We start from the raw sequence: 25,109 nt of genomic DNA, 5'->3' as shown, positions 1-25,109 counted from the left end.
GAAGACCTTTCCATTTTTGATTCCCGAAGGACTTCATTTGTCCACGAGTTTGTACGTAAACCGCTCTCTAATCTCACGATCCAATCTCAGACACTCTTTTCTTCCCTTCCTGCTCGCAATGATCACGTACCCGACGCACCACAGCTCACTCGACTCCGGCCCCTGTACCACTTCACCCTTCTCTTTCACAGTCTGATAATGCACAACATGGCGCTCAATATCAGAGTTCGCCTCGAGGAACTCCTTCACCGCATCATCAGACCCCATAACTCCTGCCTTAGTAGGAGCGAGTACTGAGATGCCCAATGTGTACTGAGGGACGCCACGCAGAAAAGGCTTTGAAAGCGCCCGCACTCGTGCATCTTCCTCCGAGCCGAGACTGAGCAGCAGCCGTATGGCGTAGTAATCGACGCCATGTGCGAGCAGAGCCGCCACGCAGTTGATGTACCCCGGCGGGCGGGCGTTAACCTCGTGCAAATAGCAAGACAGAGCTTCAGCAGATACATCTTGCCGTATGCGCAGATCTAGGACCCCGTCATCAGGGTCGACGGCATAGTACGCCCGCGACCCGCGGACCCTGGCCTCGCAGTGGAACACGCCGGACTCGAACCCAAGACGCGCGATGCTTTTGGCCAGTGAGTCCCGCATCATGGCTCTCTCCTCGACAGGCAGCGCAGAGGGCACGTCCATGAGTGTCTCCATGAAGTTTGCAGCTCTGGTTCGGTCCATCCCTGGAATGTCGGCGGAGCAGGGGAAATCATCCGTCACATCACAGAAGAGCACTTCTCCGTTCAACACAACAAAGTTTGCGTCAATCTCTGGTCCATCGATGTACGGCTCGATCACCACGCTCGTGCTCCGTGCCGCAGATGTGGCGTGTCGATCCGATGCGCGCTTCACAGCAGCCCGCAGCTCGCCCTCGTCGCGTACTTTGACTACGCAGTCGCTATTCCAACCGGTGCAAGGCTTGACAATGAGGGGATATTTCAGTCCTTTCACCTTCTCTGTCATTATTGCGTCGAGCTCTTCCGCTGTTTGCAGCACAAATCCATCTTCCTCTCCACACGCAGCGGCTTCAATCTCCCGCGAGACACCCTTATTTCCCGCCCTCAAATATGCTGCAGAACTGGACGTGGGCAGTCCCAAAATCTCACACGCACGCGCGACGAGAGGCAACCGCACGTCACTAATACACACGATGCCATTGACTGGATGCGGATACGCGCGCACGGCATCAACAACGCGCTGGGTGAGGCCGTCGTCTGCAGCGATGCTGACGGGGAGGAAGGCCTCGCGGTAGTGCGCGTGCGGGCCGGCGTCGTCTTCAAGCCAATGCCCCAGCTCGTCGAGGACAACGAGGGTGATGCCGAGGGCGCAGGCAGCTTGGTAGAACTGCCGGCTTGCTTCGATGTTGGCGCGGCCTTGGACCCAGAAAACGCGCTTTTGTGTGAGTTTCTGTGGGACCGTCCAGGGTATGGAGAGTCTCTTAGTGAACTCATCGTCTAGACGGGCGCGGAGGGCTTGGAATGTGTCCTTTGGGTCGGTGGCGCGCGCGATGACGCCGCCGACTGAGCTTCGGAGCAGGGAGAGGAAGTCCTCTTTTGTGGTGACATTGATTGCTTGATCTGGGCTTGTTGATGCTACGGAGTGCAATGGGGCGAGGAAACTCGTAATCTTTTGAGCGACCTCAAGGCCATGGAGTCTGTAGGAGAGGAAGTCCGGTCTGATGATGGTACCAGCGTCCGTTGAGAAGAGTAGCCTCAGGAACGTAGCTTGGGAGAGATCTTGTTTGACGAGGCTTTGTAGTAGATCAGCGGCGACATTGGTCTCATCCTGGTCGACTATGAAGTTCTGCTGGCCAGGCTCTTGTCGAGCTGTGAGCACAAGATCGAAATGCCAATAGCTCTGTCTGTCGTGCGTAGCGGCAGTTCCTGAGCTTGGCTGAACGGCTTGCAGCGTCACGTCTGACCTCGATGTTAGTTCGGAGTGACAACCAAGCCCAGAAAATGTTGCTCACCTTGCCCATCATCTCCCCTGAGCATTAAACTCCACCCAAGGCTGGTCATTTGGTTCGTAAGGTGTGCCTGAAGCGCCACCGACTTGCAGCAAAAGCAACGATTCCGCGACGGCGTGAAGAGATGACCGAGATTGCGACCTAATAAACTTCTTTTCCGGCTTTCCATCGACAGCAGCCGGTACACCCTCATAAGACACCTAACAAATGACTCACCCCGGTCTCAGACCATCCCATCGGGACCAGGGGTCAAGTAAGGTTCGGCACGTGTACGCCAAAGGAGCTGTAAGATCCGTGAATGAGCAAGTTCTTTTGGCTCATGAGCCCTAGGTCGTGCAGCTTCGCTTCGCGGGGCTGAAGATTCTCAGCTCATTGAGCAAGTTTAGTAATTGGTTCTGGGTAAGATTGGAACCGCCGAGACTTCTAGACGGGGTCTTGGCTCTTGGCACTGTGCTGCACTGTTGCATCAGGGAAAGCCGAGGCTGCATGCCGAACGTCGTACCTCCATCCTGTTCGAGTTAGTGAAGATTGCACCATGTAAGCCGCTGGAGGATCTGGTCTCGCGATGATAGCCGCGGCTGCCGTACATGAGACTGAGATGTCTGGACGAATGTAGCTTGATTTTATGGTAAATGATTGTACACAGTTCCTTTCCTGTCTCCTGATACCCAGGTGACGCCGTAATAAAGCCGATTTTATTCATGTTGGAAAATGTCTGTCCAGGACAATGTCTTCAGCGGACCGAATTCAGTCATCGACTATTTCGACCCCGACAAGAACCCCCCTCTGCCTCTCGTTGAGATTCCAGACCGTTTAAACCCTTTCCGAGAAGATGGAGTCAGGATGTACGCAAAAATGCTCACCTGTCTGCCTGCGCAGAATGTCAAGTCTCTGCCTGGTGCGTTTTCTCTTCCAAATCCTCCTGTGACCAAAGCATGACGCGCGGCATTCATAGCTCTGAAAATGCTGCGAGAAAAGCCGCACGCCCACGATAGGAAGATTGTCGAGGCAAGCTCTGGGTCGACTGTGCTGTCTCTCGGCATCATTTCAAGGGTGCTCTGGGGAAATGAAGATGTGGACGCCTATGTTACGAACAAAAAGCCGCCAGAGTCGCTGAATCTGCTTCGTTTCTTTGGTATCAGACCGTGAGTTCCCATTTCAAGAGACAGGGGGCGAGAAGCCTTTCTCTGACGTGGAATCTTTTCAGGTGTCTCTATGGTGGCCTAGCACAGCAAGAACCCACTGATCCCACAGGCATCATGTGCAGGCTCCGGAAGCGGGCGGCGCAAGACGAGAATATGGTGTACCCCGGGCAGTATGACAATTCCAACGTACGACCTCCTGGCTTTGTAGTAGAATCCAAGAGCTGACGAGTGAGAAGAATTGGAAAGCTCATGAGGAGTGGACAGGCCCTCAAATTTTCAAACAGCTGCCTCAAATCAATATCTTTTGTTCCACTGTCGGTACCGGAGGTGAGGTCAGCCGATGCTATATTCTCTTTCAGTTGACAAATAGATTATCAGGCGTAATTACGGGCACGGGAGTATACCTCAAGTCCCGCAAGCCATCAGTCAAGGTCCTTGGGTTAGTCTACGTATGCATGTGATGACTTAGCTCCGGAAACTAACGATCAGCAAGCGTCTTCAACAAATTCGGGGACCCGACGCCTGGACCCAGGCACTTCCACGGCTTCCATACCTCCGGCTTTCCATGGCAAGGCACAGTCGACAGTCGCATCGAAGTTTCATCAGTTGACTCGTACCGCATGTCCATGCGCCTCTCCCGAGAAGGACTCATCTGTGGCCCGTCGTCAGGGGAGGCACTTCACGGACTACTAGAGTACATCTCCATGCTGAAGCATACCAACAGCCTGGTACAGCTGAGAGACGGGCAAACAGGAGAGATCTCATGCGTCTTCACTTGCAGCGATCTCCCGTACCAGTACCTGCCAATCTACCATCAAAAGCTTGGGGCTGACGAGTTTCCACCGATTGAGAACGAGGTTCGTCCCAATCGCAGAGTACCTGTGTTGTCTGGCTAACATGAGCATCACAGATACTCTTGCAATGCGATCAAAATCGACATGATGAGAGATGGATCTTGGATGCGCGGAAAGCGGCCGGCGTCATCTTTGGCACAGCAGAACCGCACTCATGCCAGAAAGATGCTCTCGAAGTCAGCATCGAAACAGTTGAGGATGTCCCGGTTCGAGTGCCACCGAAGGCTCGCTCCTGGATTTCCTTCATCATTAACCTCATCTTCCCAGAAAAGCACCATGTCGACGTCGACTGCTGCTCGCGCCATTCCCGCAGCGTGATCTCACCATCAATCTTGGTCCTGGACCTCCGTAGCCCGTCCGCGTTCAAGGCTCGACATATACCGGGTTCGTCCTCGGTACCCTTGGTCGGTATGGCGCCAGATCTGGCTGACGGTGACCTTTTTGGAGATGCGAGATCTGTTCACATGATATGCGTGCAGATTCAAGAAGCAGTTGCCGCACCTCTTGTTGCTGAGTGGCTGCGTGCTGCGAGAGAAAGTCAGAAGGCTGTTGTATGTGTTTGTTACAATGGCGACGCAGGCAAACTTGCATCCTCAGCACTTCGTGCTCTTAACTTTGAGGCCTTCAGCATTGATGGTGGTATGGAAGCACTCTGGCCTGAGCTGGAACGTCCGAAGCTAGCTTGAAGATGTAACCCCAACCCTAACCCTAGTCGTGGGGAGTGCGGTCTTTGGAGCGGCTGTCGCCTAGTGAAGGTTTTACGTTGAATTCCACTGGGGTGTACTTATGCTTCTAATTTACTTCGGAGGTTTCAGCTTTGTGGGCTCAGTCCTTATACAGAGGTTGCTAAGCTTGTCCTGTCTCTCGAAAGGTGGACAAGTTTCGACTTAAGATCAGACTCTCGGCTTCACAGTCCGTCGTTCTACCGCTCAATCAATAGTGCTAGTCTTCAAAGCGGCCGGTAGAGCTTAACCACAGCATTTAATTGGGTTGTTTTTCTTGCTAAATCGTCACAAATACAGGTTCCACGTAGGAATGTGTTTAAGAAATATGCTTAACATACTCTTTATGCATAATCATCAAATGACGGTTCCAGCATCTACTTGCTGGTATTCTTGCAGACCAATATCAGTAGGATTACACAATCTTTCATAGGTACGGGTTCTGTTGTAACGACAGGAGTAGGTTCTTATATACTTCAATCGAGGACGCCAGACCTGACCAAACTAGATATCCCAGATCGTTGGAGCATTGCGACTATGCCTTTGGCGGCTGACTCTAAATAATGTTCGAATGAAGCTTCGTGGTGTGCGATAGAGGATTTGACATCGTATAATTTATGTTTTACGCGGTGAAAATGTCGTAGGCTCTCTAATTATGCGCTATCACCTGTGAGATCGGCTGCGTTAGGGCATTAGCGCTACATCAGCAATACCTTCTCTAAGTTCCCATCGTCTATGCGCATTCACGAAAACGTACGCAAGGCCCGCAGTAGTATCGGTCGTTGCGCTGAGAGTCCGTTGAGAGTCCGGTGAGAGTCCGTTGAAGGATGTGGGCGCTGTACAAGCACTAAAGGGTTGATATGGGCAGGAGGACACAGGTAGATCTAAATCATAAACAGCTCAGATATAACATACTTAGGCATGGGGAGTCTGCATGTATCTTTTACTATGATACAGGAAGGGGAGAAGAAAGGTGACGCGGTATAGCAAGGCATTTACCCTAACCCGTACCCTAACCCTAAGCCAAAATGTGGCACCAAACATGGTCTACTCAGAAAGAAGGTATTGCTCTTTTTCGCGCCCTTAACTATACATATTAAGTGCAGCAAGTATGATAGCACATTCCAAAGGCTTTCATCTGTTGAGTATCGGTTTCGAACTCCCTGACCGCTGATTATGACTTGATTACTAAGATGCATTGCTCTTTATAAACTATCCCTCAGCCAGCATCATACATTATAATTTGTTGGTTAAGAAAGTTCGCGTCATCCCGTTCGCTCCATGGGGTGACTATTTCAATCTCAGCGAAACCTAGTCACTCAGCATCGGCGGTTGCGGTCGGGGCTTCCTCCATCGAGTCGTTATGAGGTTGAGCAACCTACATTGCACTGGGGGCCTGAGAGCTACACATTGCACAGAATTCCATATGTATTTCATTAATCAGCATGTCTTTCAACTCGCAGTTGTCTCCTTAAAGTTTCTTCCTGCACATAAAACGACTTACACGGGGACCGCATGTCGTCAAACCAAGCTCGTGCCGATCTCCACCTCTGTCGCGCCACATCCGAGACCGGCGCCAGGGGTTCGAACAAGCTCAGAAATAAGCTTATTACCCATGCTCGTCCCGCATCCCCACCGACACCACCCGATCTCCCAAGCTCCACTGTGTACCATCCCCTGTAACATTCCCTGTCTGCGCTAAACCAGGGATGCCCCACACAGTCGCACGCCCCGTTCAAGGGTGCTGCCCCTGATCGCCGCCCACGCCCTCCCCCCCTGAGGGTGCCCGTTCAGGTACCTTACGTACAGTGAAGTCACTGCTGTCGGAGTTCCTTTTTGAGGATGGCGGCCCACCACAGGCTGATCACCCCTGTCTTGGTGCGCCTCAGTGCCTCGCCACACATGGAGGGATTCAATCTGGGGCCGACGCGTCGGTTGCACTGGCAACGGGAGGGGCAGCTGAAGGGTTGGAGTGGTCTGATTGGATGTCGAGCGGATGGGTTTCCAACTACACTGGATGCAATTGAGACGAAATGGTTGTCAATCAAGCTGGCCTATGGACATGAATCAAGCGAAACAGGATTAAATAAGAAAATCATCTTCATGTGGTGTGCGAATGAAAACTCACACGTTCTCGCCGATGGGAATGCAGATCGAATGAGAACTATGGGCGCAAGCCGCGCACACACAGAACTCAGCTTTCTGCGAGACAATTGCCCAAAGACAAAACCGTGGATTAAGAATGTCCGTTTCTTATTTAGAAGTATGAGGTAAAATATAAGGTACAAGTCCGAAGAGAATAAATATAACGAATAGAAAACGCACGCGGCCCGCACCCTGCGCCGAATCAGCAACACCGTCTCGCCCCCCGAAACACTTCCACAAACCTCCCCAGATTCTCGATCAAAGTCCAAATCGTATCTACAAGCACTGAGAATACCACTCGCTCGACTTAGTGCACGTCGACCTGGCCGCGCAGGCAGTGGGGCCGGTGTACCCCGCGCCGCCGCACTGGGCCCACTTCGCAGCCGAGGCAGACTCAGTGGTGGCGGTGGCAGCGGGGGCAGCGACGGAAGTAGCCGACGCAACGGGCTCAGAGACCTCTTCCGCCGCATCCTCCTTGACGGCGGGCGCAGCAGACGCAGAAGCAGAAGCGGAAGCAGTGGCGGCAGGCGTCGTCGCGGAGGAGGCCTTCGTCCAGCCGCGGCTGCGCGAGAGCTCGTACCACCAGTTACGATACATCCATCCGTCAAAGTCGGTGATCTCCATGGAGGAGCCCGCGAGCATGATGAAGTTGGACATGCCGGTCGGGGTCCAGTCGTAGACTATTTTTCGCGTCAGTCAGCAAGCAACCATCTTTGAAGTTCGAAAAGACTCACAATCATCCAGACCGAAGGTGTGTCCCATCTCATGCAGCAAGATGTGAATACTCTCAGACTCCAGGTTGTTAATCGTGTACTCCCGCCCAATCTGCTGTCCCCAATCATACCCGAACCCGCCCTCAAGCCCGTCCGTCAGCCACAAGCTGTGCTCGAACCGCCGGTCCGCCCCAGCCTTGCACCCGCTGAAGTCCCCATCAATATGCGCCGCGCGATCGCACTCCGTCGCGCACGCCGGGACGCCGTCCCCATCTTTATACGTGGTATACACGTCCAGCCCATCGGTGCTGCCCTCCAGCAGACTCGCGTCCTTGACCGCCCACGCAACCACATTCACATCCACCTTCGCAAACGGGAACCCGTCGTATCCGTACAGCCATTTGAACCACTTCTGGTACTGCGCCGCGTACGCGCTCGCGATCTTGCTGCGCTGCGCGGCCGTCACCGTCGCGGAGGAGTCACAGCGCACGCAGATGTTGAGGCTGCCGTTGGTCGCTACCAGCTGGTCCCAGCCCCAGTACTTGTTGCCCGTGACGGCGCCGTCGTAGGTGGACTCGTAGTGCGCCCAGACTTCTTTGAGGGGCGCGGCCAGGGCGGAGGGCGGGGAGAAGCCGGACTGGCGCTTGGTCGGGCGGTTGCGGGTCTGCGGGGAGAGGAGGCTGCGCGCGGCGGCGTGCGGGGCGGGGTGGTGGTTGGCGAGGGAGGACCAGACGGCCGGGTCGAGGTCGGCTTTGGAGCGGGAGGGGGAGGGGTGGGCGAGGGTGGTGGCCGCGAGGGCGAGGAGGAGGGATGAGGTCAGGGAGGGCATGGGTAATGAGTGTGGTGTAATGAGTGTGGTGTAATGAGTGACTGGGTGAAAGGTTGCACGGGCAGAACGTGAGCCAGTCAGTTCTCCCGGTAGAGTGAAGGAAAAGAAGGCGGGTGGAGGGATGCGAGAGAACGAGGGACTCGGGTGCGCTTGACGGCGAGATACATATGAAGGCTGTCGAGCGTAGGCGAGTGAAGCCATTTTCGAGAGTTGCAGCGGGTCATCGCCAAGACGGTTTCTCGTGGGACAGCGTGAGTCCGACCTATGCTCGAATTGATGACCGACTTGAACCGTTCATAGGTGGGTTTTCGCGTGTAAGTGAGGTGGGAGCCGGTAGTGCGCGTCCTCTGATTGGCCCGGACCAGGGTCGGCGGATTAAGAAAATTACAGGACCGCCGCCGCCCTCGGATGCGGCCGATTCTGGGAGTTTGCGGATCCACACACGGCCGGGCCCGGGGCTCGGCGTCGAGTATTGATTTGCGCCAAGGCGCTACGGGAGGCGTACCGAGCCCTGGGGTCGTGGGATGGGAAGGTCTCGCCTTTTTTACTGCGGGCTTATGTCATGATTGGGGACTGGTGTTTGTCCCTTTTGCGAATACTCGTGTTGGGGGTGACTTTTGAAATTGAACAGCGAGATGACGGCCCCTTTTTCTTTCAGTGATCCTGTGGTTCGGGTTGTGGGCGGAGGGGAGCTGAGCATCTAGATTCGCTTTTCTGTGGATTTCGTTGTGGAAGAAGTGCCATGAAGTTGACTCATTGTTTGCGGCTGACAAGCATTTCTAAGAAACCCTGTCGAAATGAAGCTCCATTGCTGGAACTCGAATAAACTGTGACATGCTTGGCAGACACCATCCCCAAGCACATCACAGCGCAACTATCGTCACACGATCCCCAAGCCCCGCATCAACAGTTGATCGTCCCGCCAAGCCTCTGATCTCTGGTACGCTTAGACCTTGGCCACGATGTTCGACAGCCAACAAGATCAAAACTCTCCGCATACAATGACCTAGCCACGTTTTTCTAACGTCGCATGGCATCTACTCATCATCCGCAGATTTCTCAGCCAGTAAACTGCAAACGCGAACGTGTGGCTTTCCTCCGCGACCGAGGTGGTGGGAACAAACATCAGCGTCATCTCGCTTACCGCAGAAATCATCGCACATCGTTTCCCCGTCAGGATGTACCTCATTCCACTCCGTGAACTGCTGACTCGAAAATTCAGCATACGACGAAAGTTCACAAAGTTCGAATAGACTTTTGTGAACTAACGTCCCACACCCACTTTTGGCCACCCCCCACATTTGGCCACCCCAAAAATGCCTCACCGCCATGATGACCACCAACTTCAACCTTCCACAACTTCACCAATTTTAATCCAATCGCCCTCATCTTTCGTATATATCTTCTTTTGATCAAGATGCCTCAATATACCGAAGATGACATTAACCAGGCTCTTGAAGCTATCGCACACGGTACTAGCGTTAAAAAAGCTGCATTTGAATGGGGTATACCACGATCGACGCTGAAAAATCATATGAAGGGTCATCAGGCAAGGGATATAGCCTTTTCTGATCTGCAAAGGCTTTCTCCAACCCAGGAAAGTCATCTGGCTGAATGGGTTCGAATCTAGGCTGCCTTAGGCCTTCCTCCAACCCATCAGCAACTCAAGGACTTTGCTGAACGCATCCTACAGATCCATGGAGACTCCCAGCCTCTTGGAAAGAACTGGGTACAGTCTTTTATTAAGAGAAACCCATCTGTAAGGGTCCAAAGAAGCAGAGCAATCGATTCCCAGCGTACTAATGGAGCTTCAACTAATATAATCAGGCAATAGTTCAAGCACCTCGCCATACCTGAGATCATGGCTATCAAGGCTTACAATCGATACAATATGGATGAGACTGGTATCCTAGAAGGTAGAGGATCAAATGGGCTTGTTCTTAGATTGTCAGAAACTTGTTCTATCTGCAAGAAACAGCCTGGATCGCATGCTTAGACATCTCTGATCGAGTGTATCTCTGCAACTAGCAAGGCACTGCCTCCACTTGTTATATATAAGGGTAAGAATGTCGAGCAGCAGTGGTTCCCTCTTGAACTGACGCTATATGAATCCTGGAAGTTTAAAGCTATAGAAAATGGGTGGACTTCAGACTCTATAGCTGTTAAGTGGTTAACAGAGGTCTTCATCCCTTTAACCTAGCTAGGGGACCCCTTAGAGGCCAGATTATTGATCTTAGATGGTCATAGAAGCTATAAGACTACTTCTTTCATATATATATGCTCCAGGAACAAGATACACTTGCTGTTCTTACTAGTATATACGTCACACGTCCTTCAGCCACTTGATCAGTTGGTTTTTAGGCCCCTTAAGGCATTATATAAGAAGGAGCTTGGATTACTGGCTGAATGGGATGCTGGTATAGTTGTGGGCAAGAGAAATTTCGTTATATGCTATGGCAAGGCGCGTAAGGCAGCCCTGATAAGCAAGAATATTATTAGTGGCTGGAAATAGACTGGTTTGTGGCCTGTCAGTATGGCTAGACCCCTCATGAGCCCTCTGCTGCTTGAGAACATGTTAACCCCTGCCAAACCAGCTGGTCAGGTCTGCAAAGGGCTCTCTGATGGTAAAGCAAGCGAAAAATAGGCGGCAGATATATCAGCAGTCCCTTGGTTAACCCCTAAGAAGAGGGATGAGCTTCAGGATCAGTTCAGCCTGTTCAGTAAGCTGGATACCGATGAGCATACGCAGCGCCTGCTTTTTCGGAAGGTTCAAAAGGGCTTTGATGAGAAGGCATACCAACTGGCAGTAGCCCAACGAAAAATTGAGGCACTACAAGCAGAGGTTGATGCCAGTAGGGTCAGGAAACGGAAGAAGGTCAAAATGAGCCCAAATTCGAAGTTTGCCGATATTGAGGCCATTCGGAGGGCTCAAATCGAGGCGGGCGAACTTGAAAGTAGCACAGATGAATCCAGCGAGTCTGAAAACCCTAGTGACAGCGAAAGTTGCATCGTCGTGGCATCATAATACATATAAATATTGGTTGAAGTTGATGTGTATAAATGTGAGGGCATCAAAAATGGGGTGACCAAATGTGGGGGGTGGCCAAAAGTGGGTGTGGGACGTTAAACACAAACACATGCATGTAATTAAGCTTGATTTTCGGAACTGAAACTAAAAACCACTTCCCGACCCACCCTAACGCCGATCCCAAATCGCAGCAGCAAAACCAAACCCAAAAAAAGGCAGAGAAAATATCACCACCACCACCAACCACCACCACTTAATCCTTCACAACCCAAAGACAAACAACCGGCTTTCCCCCCGGCTGCCCCGTCCTCGTCCCATCCCACCCGACATCCTTCAAACACTTCTTCATCATATCCTTATCGTCCCCGGCAAAGCACAAACCCTTGTACCACTTCCCGTTGCCCGCCTGCACGATCTCGTAGCACTTGTTCTTCTTGGGCACGGGGTTCGTCGCGCCAAACCCCTTGAGAAGCTCCGCCAGGGGCGTGTTGACGGGCACGTGGAACGCCGCGAACTGGATGCGCGCGTTGGCCGGCAGCTGCCACGGCGGCGTGGTGCTCCGGAACACGTGGATCTTGGTGTGCGCGGCGGGAAAGAAGTAGTTGTACCCGGGCTCGCAGCCGGTGCCGCCTGTCGAGTTGGAGAGGTGCGCGGCCGGGTTGCGCGGGTCGAGCGCGGGGAGGCCGGAGGTGGTGGTGCGCGCGTAGGGGTGGGCTTGGCCAGAGGGCTGGAGGGGGTAGGTTGTGTAGCCGCCGGGCGGGGGTGCGGAGGGGGTGGACCAGGAGTAGGATGTCGCGCCGGGGTAGGGCGAGGCCGGGGGTTGGTAGTAGTATTGGGAGGGTTGGTAGGGGTAGCCGTAGGAGGCGGAGGTCCAGCCCGGGTGGGGGATGTAGGGCTCGCCGTAGCGGGGGAGCTGGTAGCCGGTGTTGGGGCCCCAAGGAGGACGGCGGGCGTCGGCGTCAGGGCCGTTGACGGGGTTCGACATTGTGTCAGACGGGGTGGTGGTGCGGTTGCCAGGTGTTTACCCAGTTGTTGATGCGGGGGTCGTATTGCGTGATCCAGTGGCCGGGGACAGGTCCTGCGAGCGTTGGATCCCAGAGGCGGTGGTTGTGAGTTGAAGCGGAAGTGTTGAAACGGAGGCTGTTGGAGAACCGGCCAGTCAATTCTTGTTCTGCGGATGAGCCTGTGGAGGGTGTAAGCTGGCAATTTATAAGACAGAAATATGTTTGCAAGCAAGCAGTGAATAAGTCTGCGTGGACGGCAGTGACTCACCCGAGTCAGACGACGAGACTGATTGCGAATCTGTCTGGTCGCCGCGTGTGTCGCGCTGAAAGGCAAAGATTTCGGTGCTCCAGACGGGGTTGTTGTCTGGATCGTAAAAAGTCCCGACGATGAGCCAGCCCCAGTGCGGAGGATCGCGCGAGCAGACGTAGTACTGGCCGATGATCAACTTGGTTGCGGGGTACGGGAGGTACTCTGGCTCATCTTCGGAGGAGTGTTGGGAAGCCACGGTGACAGATGATGAGGTGATGAGGTTGATTGAAAGCTGAAACTGGGCAGCTGGAGAAGAGGCTTTTGTGTGATGTTGATGCTGGCATGTTTGCGACAGAAGCAGCCGATGACGACAAATTTATAACAGTCTCGGGGTAAAGCCGGGTGAGTGAATCATTGATTTCCAGAACGCTATGTGTGATCGAGAGTGACGAGGAAGCTGGATCTCTATGAGACCAAAGGTCATTCGCGGGCGTGACATGCCGTACGCTGCTTGATTCGGCAGTATTGTAATGAGATGAATACGCAGCTGACGTGCATGTCGGTGAATCACTCCGACTGGACGTTTCCTTCAAGGTGCACAACTGAGCCGTCCGCAACAATTCAGTCGCAAACTCGACTTGCATGAGATTCGCTCTGAGTCCATGTTTGGGTGATTGTGATGTATTGCTATGCTTGGGTGGTGTGGCGTGAAGTGGCGCTCCTTCTGTGGCTGACGCCGACGCCAAATTCCTTCTGGTGAGGCCTGTCCGTCCGCCAATAAGAAGCTGTCCCCGTCTGAGCTCCCAAGTCTCCACCTTGCCATCTTTGATTGGCAATCTCGCTCTGAAGTCGCGATCTTCATCAAACGTGTTGATGCAGTTGCGTTTTCTCGAACGCCCTGCGAATCTGGCGAATGCCTGCCCGGCGTTCTTCCATCTCCCAGTGGTTCCAAGTCTGCGGTGTTGTGGTGACCAGTAGCAGGAAACTGCCTCCTCCAAATCGTGAACCCGTCGGACAAGTCGACTGCTTCGACGGTGGGGCGCAGTCGACATGGGGTGCCTCCGGCATTCCCGCGTTGCTCTCAGCAGTCCTCCAAACCGCCGCTGCGCTCTGCCCTCAGCCCATCCAGCTCATCGTGCTCGTGTAAACATCCTCTCCGTGACCACCGCTCAATCCTCCACCTCGACATCCTCCTCAACAACCCTCACCCCGCCCGCTTTCTTCAGCTCCTCCACCTCCCGCCGCACCATCTTCCGCCTCTCCACCTCCGTGACCAATCCCTTGAGGTACACCTCCGCCTGCACCGTCGCGCTGTAGCTCATCGCCGTCCAGCTCCACATGTTCCTTCTCTCGGCATCCGCGCCCGCGGCCAGCAGCGTCCTCAGCACCAACAAGTTCCCGTTCCCGCTCGCAAAGTGCAGCGCCGTGTTGCCGTCCAGATCCGCCCTCATCACCGCGTCGCGCGCGCCGCCAGGGACGTAGGTCAGCAGGATCTGAAGCACCGTGTCGTGGCCGCCGCGGGAGGCCTCCATGATGGCGTCGCGCCAGCGGATGTCGCGGCGCAGGATGACGTGCGGGGTGCGCTCGCAGAGGAAGTGGACGACGTCGGTGTGGCCGGCGGCGGCGGCGAGCATGAGGGCGGTCTGGTGCGACTCGTTGAGGGCCGGGTCGGGGTCTTCGTGGCCGGCGTCGAGGAGGACGCGGCAGATGGGCAGGTGGCCGAGGGAGGCGGCGAGGTGGAGGTTCGAGTTGGAGAGGCCGAGCGGGGAGGGGTCGGGGTTGTGGAGGAGGCCTGGGTGGGATTTGAGGATGCGCTTGACGAGGAGGGGGTCGTTGGCCGTGATGGCGCGGCGGACGCGGAGGGAGGGCTCGATCCTGGGGGGTGGCGGTTAGCTGATGTTACGTCACTGGCGGGTGTGGGAGATTGCGTACATGGTTGTGATGGAGCGGTCTAGCAAGATTGTGGAAGTTTCCTGTTGGAAGTTGTGACCGTAGGCATCGCTGTCGGGAAGAGAAAAACGAAGGGCGTCGCGATGGTGGTGGTGGTGGTGGGGGAAGGAGAAAGGATGGCAGGTCAGAGTTAGGATGAAAGCGAGAAATTGGGTTGGTGACAGACAGGAGCTGAACTTAGCTGCGGCGGGCGTGGGAAGCCCCCTGAAAACGGCAGGGATGGCCAAGGGGCAGCGGCAACCAGGTCGTATTAGCGGGGGGAGGCGGGGGCTTTTTTTGGGAGGTCCAGCGTCACTGCCCCCTCGGTCGCCGGGCTCACCTTGATCGATTCGGTGAGGGCCGTGCACACCGAGCTGGTGAATGATGAGATGCTGAATTGACTTTGATCTGATGCATTTGACAAAATTTGGAACTTCTGGATAGTTGTGCTTGAGGTTTTTCTTCTCGCTTTGTTCGTGAGCTTTTTACCTACTTCATTTCAACACTTATTCAACACTTCACACAGCGTCATGGTGTGGCTGTTGTGGCAGCGCATTGTGGCTGGAGCAAGCCTAATCAACCAGAAACCGAGTTGATTGAATCTCATTGCCGTTATCAATACGCTTCGTCTATGTAACTCTAGACTTTTTATTCATCCAAATCAAAAATCAACCTCACACAGCAGCCGCATACGGCGTACCAAAGGGCTGCAGCGTCGTCCCCTCAATGTCAATGTAGCCATACTTGGATCCATCACTGTTCTCCGCCATACCCTGCGCCCACTTCTGCAGCGACTTCTCAAACACCTCCTTGTACTTGTCCTGGCTGACATCCAGCGGCTCCTTGTCCTTGCCCACCAGCCGGATCCTGCATCTTCATTAGCAATCCCATCTTCTCAAATCAGACGGAAGAAACTTACTGCGTGCCAGCCAACATATTCGTCAGCCCGAAATCATCCTCCCCAAGCAGCGTCTTCACCGAGCTCCCCGCCTTGCCCTCGATGATCTTCTTCGGCAGATCAAACTCGTTGCACACCGGCCGCGCCAGACCCACCCCGTGCACCGTCTCCAGCGCCTTCACCATCGCGCCCACCGTCCGCAGCCCGCCGGTCACATACACCCTTGTCTTATTCAGCTTGCCCACGATCTGCTCCGCAAACTCCAAAAAGAACGCCTCGCGCTTCTTCGTCGACTCGCGCTTGTGCTCGAACGCCAGCGACTGGTACGTGCCGCCCGACAGCTCCACAAAATCAAACTTGTGCTCCTCCAGCAGCGCGCACAGCTCGCTGCAGTCCTCCGTCGAGAACCCGCCCTCCTGGAACTCGACCGAGTTGACCTTGATCCCGATGCTGAAGCTGGGATCCGTCACGCGCTCACGAATCGCAGCCGCAATCTCCAGAATAATCTGCGCGCGGTTGGCGAGCGACCCGCCGTACTTGTCCGTGCGCTTGTTCGTCGTCGGCGAGAGGAACTGCGCCAGCAGATACCCGTGCGCGCCGTGCAGCTGCACGCCGTCGAAGCCAGCTTTGTAGCAGTACTCCGCCGCGTGCGCGAACCCGCCAATCACCTTCTCAAAGTCCTCCGGGCCCATCGCGCGCGGCTTGCCGAAGGTCATCCCCATCACCTCGCCCTCGAGCTGCACGTCGCTCGCGGAGATGGGGTGCGGATTGATGTTGCTCGCGACCTGGCGGCCGGGGTGGCTCAGCTGCGCGTGGACCAGGCTGCCGTGCTTCTTCGCGGCCTCGGCGACGCTGCGGAAGCCCTCGAAGCGCTCGCCGGAGAAGGGCGCCGCGGGCGGGATGATGGGGTTGCCGGCGGCCTCGAGCTGGTCGTAGTCGATCATGACGTTGCCGGTGAGGATGAGGCCGGAGCCGCCCTCGCCCCAGCGGCGGTAGACGTTGACGAGCTCCGGGGTGGGGACGCCGCGGGCGGAGGGGTTGGCGGGGTCCCAGGTCGAGAGGCGCTCGGTCATGGCGCCCTTGAGGAAGCGGTTGGGGGCCGTTTTGCCCGAGAAGGGCAGCGGGAGGGGCGCCGCGAGGGGGGAGGGGTCGACGGCCTCGGCGGGGTATCGTGTCGGCGACATTGTGGTATTACAGTCTAATTTCGATGCGTGTCTAAGTTTGACTAGAGAGAGTCGGGAGCATGAGAGAGAGGGGATGAGCGGTCTGGGAGGTTTTATGTCCAGCTGCGATGGAAGCCCAGTTAATTCCACATCCCCTGAGGCAGAGCGGAGCAACTGACGTGCCATGCTTTGAAACCGCCCACGATGCTTTGTAATGGATCTTCGCCCTCCCCTCCGACGCCACCATGAGAGCATTACATTCTCTAGCGTTGGAGACCAGACGGGGGTGGCCCTTCTAGACGGCGGTCGGGTGCGAAGTGCGGCCCGGCAGCGTCTGCCCTAGCGCCGTGCCCGCTCGGCATTCGGAGGGTGCTTCTCGGGGCTGCTCATTGGCTCAGGCGAAGCAAACACCGAACTGAAAGGAACCCACATCTGCCGTGGACGTCCGTGGAATCGAGAGTAGAGATGCTGGACTCTTGCAGAATCGCATCGGGCCTCGGCAGTCTGGCGTCAAACGGAGGAATTGGAATGCTGATTGGCGAACTGGAGGGGAGTCGTGTGCGTCATGGTGTGGGGGGGGGCCCTGTTGCTGCCTGCGGTGAGTGACTGCAGTGGGATGCACCAAGCTTTCGCGCCCGTGAGATTTCTAATCTGACGACCGCGGGCTCGGGGATCTATCCGGCCGATGCACTCGGGATTTTAGTTGATGCGCCTTAGGAGGCTTCCTCTTACGGTGTGTTTTATCTCTTTATGGTCTTGACTGCTTTCTGTGATGGGCGAGTTGGCGATTCAGGTACTCGTTTTCTTTGAGAAATGGATGCGCTGATGTCATTGCAACGAAACAATTTGTCACTGCAAAACAAAGACTCTTCTTTATTCAGCAATGGACGCTGGAAAAAGCGGGATAGATAGAATGAAATGAGACACGAAACGCGTCTGCTCGAATTTCAATTATTCCTTATAAACTGTGTAGTCAGCAGGCACGGTATTGACTCTAACCATCCATTTCAGCCAGCCAGCACTTGTGCAGAAAACAGACAGGCATTCACACGATTGAAGGAACGAGCAAAAAGATGCGCCGAGGGGGAATCGAACCCCCGGCTCCCCGACGCTGCTTGATGGCAACGGAGAATTTTACCACTAAACCATCGGCGCGGCATCTCGTGCGAAATCCATTGCGGGTCCTCTATGGACGTCGCAAGCGGTGAAGCGGGTCAAGTTGCTGTCTTGCGCAGAACATCGTGAAAATCCCGGCATAGATCCATTGGCGGGATCCAAATAGCACGCACTTTTGCTCAAAGATACATCAGACGGATTTGATCCAAAAACTTCAAATTTTGACATTTTAATCTCGACATATCTAAGCCCACTTGACCGCCACATTCCACACCCGCCTCCCCCTCGCATCCAGCGCCTTCTCCGTCGCACCACTTACAACTCTCTCCTCGCCCACGGGCAACACCACGTCGACGCCCTTCTCAGCCCACAACGGCTTCCACTTCGCCCCGTCGCCCGCGACAACCTCGCCCCGCACCGCAACCTTAATATCGTCGCTGACAATCTCGTACGTGACGGTGAACTTGTATTCAGCAGGCTGCTCGCGGCTGATACCATCGTCCTCAAACCACGCATCCTGAAACACGACGCCCTTGACGTTCTCCTCGGACACGCTCTCCGCCGTGCCGTCGCCGCGCTGCACCGGCGGCGGGAAGATCTCCACCCCGCGCCAGTCGTCCTTCGCCGTGCCGGGGAACTCCGGGTCCTCCTGTGCCGCCGCCGTTGTCGGGAGCGGCTTGCCCACCGGCACGGCGCCGCCGATGCGCGCGAGGACGGGGATGGAGGCGTACCACGGCGCGAGCACGGTGTGCCACTCGCCCGCGGCAAAGTGCTCGTACGGCGCGTTCGTGTTGAGGAACCCGAAATCCTGCGCGGCGCCGCCCTTCTTGGGGAGGTACACCCTCGCGGAGTCCGCGCCGGGCTCGTACACGCCACCGATGAGGAGCGTGTCGCCGAACCAGTACTGCGTGTCGCCGGCCTTGACGGCGGGCGTCCACACCTCCGGGTCGGCCTCGTAGCCCCAGCCGGTCCAGCGCTGCGGCGGCACCGCGGTGGCGTGCGCGCGCAGGTTGAGGGAGTAGGTGTAGGGCACGAGCTCGTAGCGGCGCTTGACGGCGGCGCGGATGGTCGGGGTCGCGGCGGGGTACATCCACGGCTCGATGACGCCGCCGACGAGGTTGTCCTCGTCCGAGGTCTTGAAGCAGTTGATGGCGAAGCGGGGCGAGTGCACGCCGAGCTGGATCCAGCGGACGAGGTGCTCGGGGGTCGGCTGCGGGCCCTCGAAGCCGCCGATGTCGTGGCCGTAGCAGTGGAGGAGCGAGAAGGAGGCGTTGAGGGCGAGGGAGTTGCCGCCCTTCATGGACGCCCAGGCGGTGACGTTGTCGCCGGACCAGGAGCTGCCGCAGTACTTCATGGTGCCGGCGGTGGCGCTGCGGGTGAGGACGAGGGGCCGCTCGTCGGGCTTGCCCTCGATGGTGGCGTCGTGGGAGGCCTTGCCCATGAGCTCGGTGTGGATGGCGCGGCCCCAGATGCCGACGTCCTTGCGGTCGAGGCCGGCGGGGATTGGGACGAGGTCGGTCTTCTCGAGGGCGCACTGCCACTGGTCGTCGGGGACGGTGTACTCGTTGTTGTCGTTCCACATGACGTCGATGCCGACCTTCTTGAGGCCGACGACGCCGTCGTACCACCACTGGTAGCCGGCGTTGCTGGTGAAGTCGATGTGGCTGCCCTCGCCGCTCTCGCCGCCGCCGGCGCTCCAGAGGCGGGTGACGGCGGTCCTGCCGGTCTTGGGGTCCTTGAAGAAGGCGCCGGCCTCGGAGAGCTTCTTGTACTCGGGGTGGGTGGCGAGGACGTAGGGCTTGATGTTGGCGAGCAGGCGGACGCCGTGGGCGTGGGCCTCCTTGGTGAAGGCGCGCGGGTCGGGGAAGCGGTGGCGGTTCCAGGTGAAGACGTTGCGGGTCTTGGGCTCGACCTCGGCGACGGTGTAGCCGGAGCTCATCTGGAAGGCGGTGCAGGGGATGTCGTGCTTCTCGCAGTTTGCGATGAAGCCCATGATGCAGTCGTGGGCGCGGGGGGTGTCCTCCATGCTGTACTTCATGCCGCCGCCGATGTAGCCCATCATGTAGCGGGGCACGCGAAGGGGGAAGCCGACGAGCTCGGCGTAGGAGCGGACGACGTCGGCGACGGTCTGGCCGACGATGATGTACTCCTCGAGGCCGCCGTGGGCCTGGCGATGGACCTTGTAGGCGCCCCACATGCCGTCGAGCTCGGAGCCGATGGACCACGTGGAGCGGGAGTGGGCGGTGGAGAAGATGCCGACGGCGCCGGCGTCCTGGGTGACGTTGATGAGGAGGGGGATGTGCTTGTAGAGCGGGTCGGTGCGGTAGGCGTCGTAGCCGAAGGTGTCGGAGGCGGAGATGGTGAAGCCGCGGCCGGAGAGGTCCATGGGGGCGGCCTTCTCGCCGAGGCCGACGTGGAGGGTGCCCTTCTTGCAGACGGAGTAGTGAGCGACGCCGGCGCCGTCGGCTGAGTAGGAACGGAAGGGGAGGTCCTGGTGGAGGGGTTTCTTGGTGGTGGCATCCTTGAGGTCGATGGACAGGATGGGCGCGTTGGACCACTCGATGGAGGCCTTTGCGGCGGAGGTTGTGAAGGAGCGGGAGGTCTTGTCCGATGTTGAGGCGACGTCCTTCGGGCACGAGGCTGGACTCGGGCGCTGGGCGCTGGCGAAGGGGGGGATCGGGCGCGAGGCGGAGGAGTAGGTGGTGCGGAAGACGTTCGGGCGGACGACCTCGAATGTGAAGGTGAACGGCTCGATCTCGGCGTCGGAGGACTGCAGCTGCAGCGAGGCCGGGGCGAGGGCGGCGCCCTGTGCGGCCTCTTGCGGCGCGTACTTTACTGGTGTTCTCTCGTTTTGGAGGAGCATTTTGGAGCGTGTGGTTTGGGTCAAGAAGCTGCAAGCTCAGAGACAGACGTCAATGTCTTGGTGCGTGATGCTTTTATTGTCGAGGAGGGGGAGGGGTAGTGGGGTGGTGCACGCGCATTGGCGAATCGAGGGGAGTTACGTGACGATTGAGGGGTCGTTGGGGGGACGGCAATGGCGACGCGTCTGGGCCGGTCTCGGGGACTGTCGGCCGACATTCTGTGACGCTGGGTCGGATGGAGACCGAGACGACACGAGGCAGTATGGCGAAGGAGGGTTAGAGTTGACGGATGGTGAGCACGATGCCGTCGTGGTGTTTGGATTCGTGAGAATGACAGGCCGAAGAGTGTCGTGTCGGGATTGCGGGGTGTAATTGGAGAAGGCTCCCCCGACTTTTCGCGCGGAACCCCACTTCCCCAAGGGGAACGGCCGGGATGTGTGCGGGGGGAGAGTCATGCTGTGGCCGTATCAGGAACGAGAATCGGACTCGTCGGTGGGGGCGCGTCGCAATTATTGTGGATTTGGAGTGTCGTGTCGGCGGCTGCTTTCCTGAATGGGGGCGGCACGTCGGCTGGGTACTTGATTGGGGGCGGCATTCTCGACTGATGGCGGGAAGGCGGCGGGCTAACGAGAACAGGAGCGGGAACAAACCGGAGACACTTTGCTCGTGAAGGCTTTGCTTTGGTCGGGGGCGCTTGGAATTGTTTCTTACCTAGGTTAGTCTCGGGGTTCGCAGCGCACGCCGGAAACCGTTTCCCAGCTCTGGCTCTTTGCGTCACTGACAATCCCTTGATTACTTGCAAGACGAACGTATTCAATACCTTACGTTCTAATGGGCAATCCTTCTTCCCCCGCACTGCTCCTCACGACGCTTTCACCAAAAAGCTGGGCGGTTCGTTGGGGAAGGGGACATCTCGTAGCGCTGCTGTCTCACAAAATGTCAAAAGGGCCCCCACCCCCGACGTTGGACCAATGAAAAGGCCAGCTGGGGTCCCCGACATCCCCAAAGTCGCCCTCATTTCCCCGCGCGGAGAAGGGCCCCGTGTTGCGGTGGGGGAGCAGCGACCCAAAACATGGAACGAACCACTCACAGCCCTCGAATGTCGGCTTTCGTCCCGTGACCACCACGATCCCCGGTTCTCGTCCAGCGCCATCATTCGACAACCACCTCATCCCTCGTCTGTCCCTCGTCTCTCCTCTATCCCGCCAGCACGGCAGCCGGCACTCGGATCCTGCTCTCATTCGCACACTCACCGCCCACACCACAACCCGCCTCCAAACGGGACTCGCTTCCCCGAGGGGACCCCACGAAGACGCGGCACTCTGCACCAACACGGCAAGGCCTCGACACTCAAGCTCATCACATCCCGAGCCCTTCCGTCACAGAGCCTCACCTCAGCCCAATCAGAGACCGCCCACCCCTGCCAATTCTCTCGCGGACGTTGGCCGACGTGCGTTCTCTTCTTCCAGCCTGGGAAAATTGCCCCCTTGGGCGTCTTTCTCGTCCCGATGCCCAGAGACAAGACGCCGCCCTGAGCCCATCCCTGCTCCTCGGCGACCGAGTCGTTGACGGGCAGGGGGGCCACCACCCGACGTCTTCCCGCCCCCAGAATGTCGACGTCCATATCACGGCCGTCCGTCCCACGTTTTTTCTCGCACCTCGCTCGGCCTGCTCCTGAACTCGAGCCTCTCCTGCAGAATGACGACGACGGCACCATGGCCACCACCGACGACTCCAACAAGCCGCCCGTCGACCAGGTCGAGCACGCGCAGCCCCCCAACGCCAACCACCGCCGCGATGCCGCCGCCGAGCTGCTGGGCAAGTCCGGCACCTCGCCGGAGCACCGCGTCGTCGTCACCGCCGACAACGACAAGCGCGTGCTGAGGAAGATCGACATGGTCATCCTGCCGCTGATGCTCTTCGTCTACTTCCTCCAGGGCATCGACAAGTCCACCCTCGCCTACGCCTCCGTCTTTGGCCTCATCGAGGACACCGGGCTGGTTGGCGACCAGTACTCCTGGCTTGGTTCGGTTGTGTATCTCGCCCAGCTCGTCATGCAGTTCCCCCTTGCCTGGGCTCTCGTCAAGCTGCCCATCGGCAAGTTCACCAGCTGCATGGTGGCCTTCTGGGGCGTGACTCTGTCCTGCATGGCTGCTGCGCACAACTTTGGTGGCCTGCTTGCCGCGAGATTCTTCCTCGGCACGTTCGAGGCCTCCGTCGCGCCCTCCTTTGTCGCCATCACCCAGATGTGGTGGCGCCGTCGCGAGCAGACCCTGCGCATCAGCTACTGGTACGCCATGAACGGCTTCACCAACATGGTATGTCTGATCCTCCCCTTCAATACAACGGCAACCGTCTAACACAACCCCAGTTCGGCAGTCTCATCACCTACGGCCTCGGCCACATCTCCTCCAAGCTCAAGGAGTACCAAATCATCTTCCTCTTCTTCGGTGTCATCACCGTCGCCTTCTCCGTCCTCATGTTCTTCTACATGCCCGACTCGCCTGTTGAGGCAAAGTTCCTCAACGACCACGACAAGGTCATCGCCGTCGAGCGCCTGCGCATGAACCAGCAGGGCGTCATGTCCCGCGAATGGCGATGGGACCATCTCTGGGAGAGTTTGCGCGACCCAAAGACGTGGATCTGGTTCGCCCTCGTCTTTTCCATCTCGTTAGTCTCACTGTCTCCTCACTTCGCCCCCTCACCAACTAACAAACTACAGCATCCCCTCCGGCGGCATCTCCACTTTCGGACCCCTCATCGTCAAGTCCTTCGGCTTCGACTCCTTCCAGACCATCCTCTTCAACATCCCCTTCGGCGCCGTCCAGCTCGTCTCCACCGTCGGCGGCTCCTGGATCGCCACAAAGATCCACAAAAAGGGCCCCGTCATCGCCGGCCTCTGTGTGCCCCCCATCGTCGGCTGCGTCATGCTCATGGTCCTCCCCAACTCCGCCAGCAAGCGCGCCGCCCGCCTCGTCGGTTACTACCTCATCTCCGTCTACCCCGGCATCACGCCCCTCATCTACTCGTGGTCCGCCGCCAACACCGCGGGCGATACCAAGCGCAAGTGCACCTCGGCCGCCCTCTTCGTCGGCCAGTCCGTCGGCAACGTCGTCGGGCCTCTGTTGTATAAGCCCTCCGAGGCGCCGCAGTACGCGCGCGGCCTGAGGTCGAACTTGGCGTTGTACTGTCTGATCATCGTCATGGTCGGCGCCACGAGCGCGTACCTCGCGTTCTTGAACAAGTCGCACAGCAAGCGCCGCGTGGCGATGGGCAAGAGCGCCGTCATCATCGACACGAGTCTGTTCTCGGCGGCCGAGGCGGAGCGGATGCAGGCCGCGGGGCAGTTGACAGGCACTGGAGACGGGCAGGAAATGGCTGCGGCTGGGGACGAGGGCACCACAGCTGGGGATATTGGTGCGAGGGCGTTTGAGAATCTGACTGATTTGCAAAATGAGGAGTTTGTCTTTGTTTTCTAGGTAGGCTGTGGAAGGATAAGATAGATTCTTGTGAGAATACAACATTTGCGTTGGATCGCAACATTGGAATGATGCTTTTTGAGAAGTTCATATTTAACGAGTTGTGACTGTGGCATCCCAGGTGCTCTTACATTGCTTAGGTAAGACAACCAAAAGAAGGGTTGCCTTGGCACACAGGACGAGTGGGACTAAGAGGTATTGTCGCCCCCAACGATTCTTCGAGCTATTGATGTTCTAATCTTGAACTCTGAAATCGCGAGTTGCTTAGGCCTCCATAGCATTGGATATAAAAGATGGATACGTGCGCAATCGCTCCTTGAAGTCTTGTGAGAGATCAGGGCTGTTGTTGGGCTGTTTTGGAGTTTAGGTCAACTTGGTCTTGCACCGATTCCTGATGATTTTATGCCTAGATGCAGACGTTGACCTATTCTGCAAGGTTGATTGAGTATAGATTTGCTGCTGGAAGGGTCGCATCTATAATGAGTATGTTTAGCTGGTAGATCGAGGGGATTTGGTGCGCCGGGGTGGTGGTGGACGTTGGGTTGTATCTGGTCACGGTTCCATTCAAGGTGTTGTCCGCGCAGATTTGTATCTGTCGCGCGGTACCTTGTGATACCTATTGAGGGAAATCAAAGAACGGATGCTGGCGTCGCGGGGGCCCGATTGACCTCAACATGAAGATTGAATGTTTCTTTGGTGCAAGAAAGGCCTTTTGATGAGAGCATCCTACTCTCGTCATGTCGCGGTACTGATGTTATGATGCATCGTGAAAAGCTGGACAGGGCAAATTGGAACTGTTGTAGCCAATGTTGGAAACTTTTCTTTTGAGGGATTGTATGCGATCCAATGAAATTAAGGTGCTCGCTCTTTTGGTCTTCGTTAAGCAACAGGGAAGACACATGGGAAGGAGAGGATGATTGCTGTGGGCCCATCGCTTTCCCACGTGTCTGCTCATGCAA

General features: G+C 56.8%; 7 protein-coding genes across 7 annotated transcripts; 2 read left to right on the top strand and 5 right to left on the bottom strand.

Moving 5' to 3' along the window:
• Nucleotides 1-33: 33 nt before the first annotated feature.
• On the bottom strand, nucleotides 34-2,066 carry fmpC-0 (Fumipyrrole biosynthesis protein C; the record flags this gene model as incomplete). Its single annotated transcript, XM_037325747.1, has 2 exons — nucleotides 34-1,964; nucleotides 2,018-2,066. 2 exons carry the CDS (start codon nucleotides 2,064-2,066, stop codon nucleotides 34-36), a joined length of 1,980 nt encoding a protein of 659 aa, XP_037175365.1.
• Nucleotides 2,067-2,725: 659 nt separating this feature from the next.
• On the top strand, nucleotides 2,726-4,699 carry cysK-0 (Cysteine synthase; the record flags this gene model as incomplete). Its single annotated transcript, XM_037325746.1, has 7 exons — nucleotides 2,726-2,912; nucleotides 2,970-3,159; nucleotides 3,222-3,345; nucleotides 3,396-3,486; nucleotides 3,538-3,598; nucleotides 3,653-4,016; nucleotides 4,070-4,699. The coding sequence occupies 7 exons, from the start codon at nucleotides 2,726-2,728 to the stop codon at nucleotides 4,697-4,699; spliced, it is 1,647 nt and encodes a 548-aa protein (XP_037175107.1).
• A 2,457-nt stretch (nucleotides 4,700-7,156) lies between these two features.
• GH6D (putative exoglucanase GH6D) lies at nucleotides 7,157-8,422 on the bottom strand (the record flags this gene model as incomplete). Its single annotated transcript, XM_037325745.1, has 2 exons — nucleotides 7,157-7,560; nucleotides 7,615-8,422. The coding sequence occupies 2 exons, from the start codon at nucleotides 8,420-8,422 to the stop codon at nucleotides 7,157-7,159; spliced, it is 1,212 nt and encodes a 403-aa protein (XP_037175113.1).
• A 3,281-nt stretch (nucleotides 8,423-11,703) lies between these two features.
• Nucleotides 11,704-12,435, bottom strand: CGCA056_v010497 (uncharacterized protein; the record flags this gene model as incomplete). Its single annotated transcript, XM_037325744.1, has 1 exon — nucleotides 11,704-12,435. The coding sequence occupies one exon, from the start codon at nucleotides 12,433-12,435 to the stop codon at nucleotides 11,704-11,706; it is 732 nt and encodes a 243-aa protein (XP_037175178.1).
• Nucleotides 12,436-13,873: 1,438 nt separating this feature from the next.
• Nucleotides 13,874-16,715, bottom strand: nadA-0 (NADH-dependent flavin oxidoreductase nadA; the record flags this gene model as incomplete). The annotated part of the gene is made up of 4 exons (XM_037325743.1): nucleotides 13,874-14,579; nucleotides 14,637-14,705; nucleotides 15,327-15,500; nucleotides 15,553-16,715. 4 exons carry the CDS (start codon nucleotides 16,713-16,715, stop codon nucleotides 13,874-13,876), a joined length of 2,112 nt encoding a protein of 703 aa, XP_037175682.1.
• A 1,339-nt stretch (nucleotides 16,716-18,054) lies between these two features.
• On the bottom strand, nucleotides 18,055-20,673 carry GANC (Neutral alpha-glucosidase C; the record flags this gene model as incomplete). Its single annotated transcript, XM_037325742.1, has 1 exon — nucleotides 18,055-20,673. The coding sequence occupies one exon, from the start codon at nucleotides 20,671-20,673 to the stop codon at nucleotides 18,055-18,057; it is 2,619 nt and encodes an 872-aa protein (XP_037175251.1).
• Nucleotides 20,674-22,386: 1,713 nt separating this feature from the next.
• Nucleotides 22,387-24,150, top strand: CGCA056_v010494 (putative transporter; the record flags this gene model as incomplete). Its single annotated transcript, XM_037325741.1, has 3 exons — nucleotides 22,387-22,989; nucleotides 23,043-23,341; nucleotides 23,394-24,150. The coding sequence occupies 3 exons, from the start codon at nucleotides 22,387-22,389 to the stop codon at nucleotides 24,148-24,150; spliced, it is 1,659 nt and encodes a 552-aa protein (XP_037175094.1).
• Between the last annotated feature and the right edge of the window lie 959 nt (nucleotides 24,151-25,109).

This window comes from Colletotrichum aenigma (genome assembly GCF_013390185.1).
Source record: "Colletotrichum aenigma strain Cg56 chromosome Unknown KSG_Cg56_contig07, whole genome shotgun sequence".
NCBI classification, from domain to species: Eukaryota; Fungi; Ascomycota; class Sordariomycetes; order Glomerellales; family Glomerellaceae; genus Colletotrichum; species Colletotrichum aenigma.
This window is presented reverse-complemented; position numbering and strand designations above follow the sequence as displayed.